Genomic DNA, 5,752 nt, shown 5'->3' on the forward strand with positions numbered 1-5,752 from the left:
CTGTAGTTCCAGCTATGCAGGAGGCTGAGGCTGGAGAACCCAGCCTGGTCAACATAGTGAAAAAAAAAAAATCTGGTTTATTGAGATAAATTAAAAATATTTTCTCTAATCCCTAGATCTCCAAAGTCTTAAGGAAAAATCCAAACATGCTCTTTACTTAAACAGGGTGTGTCAAAAACTGAGAGGTGTGTTGTAGGAGTCTGAGAACTCTGGCGAAGGAGCCATACACCTGGCTTAGAAGTCTTTTCTGGGGGATTTTCATACAGGCTGTATTTCAACTGTCTCTTGAAGAGTAAGTTTACCAGAAAAAGAGCAGAAAGAGGTTTTTAAGCTGAAGGAATCCCACACCAAGACAAACTGAGAGGATCGGACCATGAGTACCCTAAAGTCTGGTGCAGCTACTGGGACTATGGCAGGGAGTCACTGGTAGGGGACTGCAGAGTGTGCTGGGGCTGGCAGCCCTGAGCTGGGACTTCCCAACGCTGCAGCAGAAGCAGTGGGGTTTGTGCTGTTCTCAACACCCTCTCCTGCCTTGACCCTCCCCAACACAGCGTGCGGACCAGGTAAGAGTTGACCAGATCACACAAGCTTTGTGGACAAAGCCAGGGTGACATATCCTGATGGCAACCAACTTGAGACCGAGGACTGTGTTCTAACCAGTGAGCAAACAGCCAGCACTAGCGCCATGTAAACCGCACACTGAAGCAAAGGTCAAGAATGTGGTAGAACCACCACAGCTGGTTTCTTGGGATGGTCAGTATCATTCACATAGATTCCTGGCCTCCATGAAGCCCTCTCTGATTTTCCCAGCCTAAAGACCTCTGAATTCCTCATTCTGTCTCTCCCTCCCCTCCCCCTCCTTCCCCTTCCCTCCCTCTTTCCACCTCCTTTCATTTCCCTCTTTCTCTTGAAATCCAGAGCAGTTAATTTTGTACGTATGACACTTGGAAATTTTTTTCGTATGTTGCAGTTGTCTCTCCTCAGTGCTGGTACCACCTTTTCTCCTCATGCCTAACTTCACAAGCTTTTGTGTGGTACAGTGCACCTTTAATAGACCCCCTGGGAGCAAGACAAGGTATAAAGCAACCCAAGAATAAACATAAGATTTTAAGTTTCAAGAGGCGAAAAGTCACCCACTTTTACAAATGCCACAGCACTCTGCAAAAACTTTGTTAAATATTTTTTTTGTAGATAATCTGATGTGCTAACAATATGGAAAAAAACTTACTGGCTTTTGAGATGTTGATATTTACTACAGTGTTTACGTAGATGTTTATCTCGCATTCTTTTACTGTAAAGTAAGCCCCACAATGTCATATTCTCTCTCTCTCTTTCTCTCTCTCTCATCTTCATTTGCCAAATTTTCACCCTTCACATAAGTCTTTTTTGGGGAAAGCTTGTAGATTTAATTATTGTCCCTTTTTAAATTTCAAAGGAGATAGGGTCTGGAATTGTACTTCATCGGTAGAGCACTTGTCTGGCATGCAAGAAGCCCAGGGTTCAATCCTCAGGACCAAAAAAATTTTTTAAAAAAGAATATATTTATTTCAGCAAAAGTATAAAGTATAAATACAAAGAAACAAAAATATTTGATACTCATTGAGACAAAATTTCAATAAAGTACATTAACAGCATTACCAGTAATCAGCAAAAGTACAGTATAATAAATTATAAAGATGTGTTCATCTTTTAATGGAATATAACCAGAATAAACACAAGCATACTTTAAAAATACAGCAACATTGCCACCATACATGAAAACATTACCATAAAAACTTAACAATTTCCATCTGAACATTGAATTTTTCAACACTCTTTGGATTGACATTCAGCAATCTCGACATTCTGCTGCTGTTTACAGGCCAGACTAGCCATTCCTTCACCCCTGTGGCCCACGATGATCTGTCCCGTCACAAGCGATTAAAAGGAACACTTCCTGTTAGATATACAGTACTTCAAGGCTAATATTTAATCTTAATTGGCAACAAGTTTAGTGCAAAAAACATTACATTTAGCAGCTTAGAAAAGTTGTGATGGGGAGCCATTCTCATCCTAACCTTATTCTTACTGCTTCCCCAGAGAGAAATCATTTCTCCCTTTTGTGAGTACCAACACTTGGCCATTCAAACCTACTGAAAACTACTAATGATGATTCTGACTGTTACACAGGAAGTTTCCCTGAAAGACAGTTTCAGAAACTAATCAAATGAGCCACATGATTTTTATATTCAGAAAGTTCCTTTTGGGTTGATAGAAAAGAGTAGGGCCCAAAAGCCAGTCATTTCTCAGGAGGGAAGTGAAGGTCACAGCTGGGTCTCACTTACCTGCTTCTCTGGTCAGCGGAGACAACACCCAGAAGAGGCACCAGTCAGGTCCCACATCAGCCCCCACAGGTGGGGTTAGAAGAGGACTCCAGCACAGGGCCGTGGAATCTCCTCAATCAAATTCTACTCTCAAGTAATAATCTTTTTTCACTGATTTGAATGCCAAAAAGCACATAAGAAAGAGAGAAAGCCGACTGATTTCAAACCTGGTGCTTTCCACTCTCAGCCAAGATTTAATCTCCAAATGAAGAAAAGCCAGAGAGCTAGCCAGGGAGAATTTTGCCTGAGCTTTGTCACTTCCTCGAATTGTGTCTCTTTTTGTTAGACATCTGTTCCTTCTCCTGCCAAGGCCTGGGATTGTGGCTGCAGAAAGCAGTGTGGCTTACTGTGCCCAGTCCACCCTGGCAAAGGAGAAGGAAGAACAGCTCCTGGGTTTCGAGGGCCTGGCTCTGTCCCTTTGTTCAGGTTTCGAGCACATGTGCCTTCAAAAGCTGAGATGACGTCTTGGTCCACTGAGCTGACCTCCCTCCTTACCAGCTCCTCCAATCTTTTTCTATCCCCTTCAGTTCTCTCACTGCATAACTCAAAGATGAGGGAGTGATGGCAACACATGGAGAGAGGGGCCACCTACTCACTGTATTCTTCTCTCTCCCTCAGGCTGGGGAATTTCTCATGATGGTTGGCCAATTTCCATTTGTTGTGCTGACTCTTGAGTAGTGCAGCCAAGGACGTCTTTCGGGTAACATGTCTAGATATCTCCCGAGTCTTGGTTTTCCTAGTAGGGGAAGAGTTTTGGACTAAAGAATGTACAGGGAAAATGGGCTTGGCCCGAGGAGCTCCCAGTAGCTGCCATATTTCCCCAGAGGTATCACTGGCCAGATACTGCCACGGTTTCTTCCCACTGCTGTCCCGGACATTCACCCGAGAAGCCAACCTTTGCACCAGCAATTTGATAATTCCCTGATGGCCGTGTATGGCAGCAAGGTGCAGCGGGGTATACCCACAACTGGATCTCACGTTTACATCAAGCACAATCCCAGCCTTCCCGGCCCCCGAGACCAAGTCCTGGAGGGCACGGAGGCTGCCATGCTTGGCTATCCAGTGCAAAGCGGTGTACCCAGTCAGGAAGTCCCTGTGCAGAGCCAGCTGGGGGTCCTCCCAGAACAAAGCCAACACTTGAATCCAGGAGCCGCTAGCAAGCTTCACAATCCAATCATGTTCCCTGGCTTCTAAGGGGACCAGGGATGACTTGTGCTCAAAAGCTCTGTGAGGTACCAAGGCTGCAGCCCCCTCTCCACTAGGGACCCACCAGCTGTGTGGCCAACCTGTCTCAGCCACAGCAGCCTTAATGCCAGCCAGTTTTGGCGTCAAAGCGGCAGCCACCGTTGGGCTGGGCACTGCTCCTGCCTTAGAAGGTTTCCTGAGTCGAGGTGGGCAACGAGTCCTTTTCAGCAAGTCTTCATCAAGGCACTCCTCATCAGAGGAGGACAGAGTGGACTTCCCTGCCCGAGGACTCCTCCTGAGGGACCTCCGAGCTTTGGGAGGAGCTGGCCAGGGCAAAGGCTCTTTGACCCCTGTTGGGGCTTGCTTGGAGGGCTGGCTGGCCCCTCTGAGGTCCTGAGGTCCAAGGCTGGCAATGCCTTCCTTTGGGGATACGGAGAGGCCCCTCGCTGGATTCCTGGGCTCTCCCAAGTCTGGAACTCCCGGGGCACCTTGCAGCCCCTCTTCGGAGCCCCCAGGGGACTCTTTGGGCCCACTGCTGCTCTCCTCACTGCCGTGACTCTCTTGGTCCACAAAGTCATCCATATCCTGTAGGGACAGCTGACAGCGAATGCTCCGAAAGACAGTCGTTGGAGGTTTCCTCAGCCAGGATTCCGAGGAATAGTCTGGGACCTCGAGAAAGAGACCACGAGAGGACAGAGGGAGCTCGGACGGTGCGGTCTCCCTGACGCAGAAGCCGGGTTCTGAGCGCAGCTGAAGGAAGTCATGTGGCAGCACTGACCAGGCACGCACAAGTCCCTGGTCCTGGGGCTCAGGCATCTGCTGGTGCCTGGCCACCCACTCTTCCGTGCGCCGCAGCTGCGAGTGCACGGTCTGGGGGTGCGGGGTACTCGGGGTCTCTGGCTCTCGCCTGTCCAGGGCCGGGAGCGAAGGGTGGTGGCACTGCGGATGCGGGGTCTCAGAGTACGGGGTCCCTGAGGTCACCGGCTCCGGCCTGTCCCGGGTAGGGGGCGCAGGGCGGTCGCACTGCAAGTGTGGAGTCTCGGGGCTCGGGGTCCCCGGGGTCACTGGCTCCGGCCTGTCCCGAGCAGGGGGAGCAGAGTGGTGGCGCTGTAGATGCGAGGTCTCGGGGCGTGAGGTCTCGGGGTGCGGGGTCCCCGAGGTCACCGGCTCTGGCCTGTGCAGGGTAGGGGGAGCGGGATGGTGGCGCTGCTGATGAGGAAGGTCGGGGCTCGGGGTCCCCAGGTGTGGCCTGTCCTGGACAGAAGGCGTGGGGTGGTGGCGCTGCAGATGCTGAGTCTCGGGACTCGGTGTCCCCGGCTGGTCCCGGGCAGGCGCGGAATCCGGCCGTGCTCCCCGCCACCGAGGTCCAGGGGGCGCCACCTGCCCGGGCCCCTCCCCCACAAGGTCCCGGTACCTGCGCCGCAGCACCACGCACTTGGTGCCGTCGGGGTCCTGGCGCACGGCGGCCACCGAGTTGACGAAGCCTTTGAAGAGCTCGCGGCGGCGCTCGCGCAGGTCTGGGGGCGCGGCAGGGTCGCGCAGGAAGCTCTTGAAGTGGCTGAGCAGCGCGGCGTTGGTCACCCGGCCCCCGGCCTGGCACAGGAAGTCCAGCAGCGCCTCCTGGCTCAGCTCCCGGGCCATCGCTGCCCGGTGTCCCTCCCCCCGGGTCCGGCGAGGGTCACCTGCGCTCCAGGCGGCGCCCCGAGCGCGCCCGGAAGGCCAGGGGTCCCAGCGGCGATCTGGGAGGGAGAGGGCGGCTCCCAGACAGCTACTGGGCGACGCGAGTCCCCGCCGCGCGAGTTCCCGGGAGAGGTCCGAGTCGGTTTCACCTGCGCCCGGGCGCGACACCGCCTCTCGGCCCGCCCCCGCCGTCCCTCCGCCCTCCAGGTCTCGCCCATTGCCGCGGAGCCGCGGGGAGGTGAGTGGCGGGCAGGTAGGCGACTGGCGGCACGCGCGGACAAAGGCCACGGAGGGTGGTCCCCGCGTTCTCCGCGATGCGCAGGTAATGGCTGGGGGGGGAGGGGTGACAAGCGCCCCGCGGTCTCTCCAAAGGGACCTTTACTACGTTGGGAAGGGATTTCACTTCCTGGTGGCGGCATTGAGATCCACTTTGCATCCAAACCAAACCTTTCTTGACAGAGAGATACCAGCGAGGCCACTCCTGCGGTCCAAATGCACCCACCCAACTCTTTACTGGAAAGAGA

At 53.1% G+C, this 5,752-nt stretch overlaps 1 protein-coding gene across 1 annotated transcript; it reads right to left on the bottom strand.

The window, feature by feature from the left end:
- Positions 1–879: 879 nt before the first annotated feature.
- Sowahb (sosondowah ankyrin repeat domain family member B) lies at positions 880–5,369 on the bottom strand. Its single transcript, XM_004848029.3, has one exon. The coding sequence runs from the start codon at positions 5,187–5,189 to the stop codon at positions 2,952–2,954; it is 2,238 nt and encodes a 745-aa protein (XP_004848086.1). The 5' UTR covers positions 5,190–5,369; the 3' UTR covers positions 880–2,951.
- Positions 5,370–5,752: the final 383 nt, after the last annotated feature.

This window comes from Heterocephalus glaber, unplaced genomic scaffold (genome assembly GCF_053883595.1).
Source record: "Heterocephalus glaber isolate CG9 unplaced genomic scaffold, H.glaber_assembly_v1.0 deba00001454, whole genome shotgun sequence".
Lineage (NCBI taxonomy): Eukaryota > Metazoa > Chordata > Mammalia > Rodentia > Bathyergidae > Heterocephalus > Heterocephalus glaber.

Excerpts from the sequence above, each read along its gene's own strand:
- Sowahb (XM_004848029.3), bottom strand. The coding sequence starts at position 5,189 with ATGGCCCGGGAGCTGAGCCAGGAGGCGCTGCTGGACTTCCTGTGCCAG.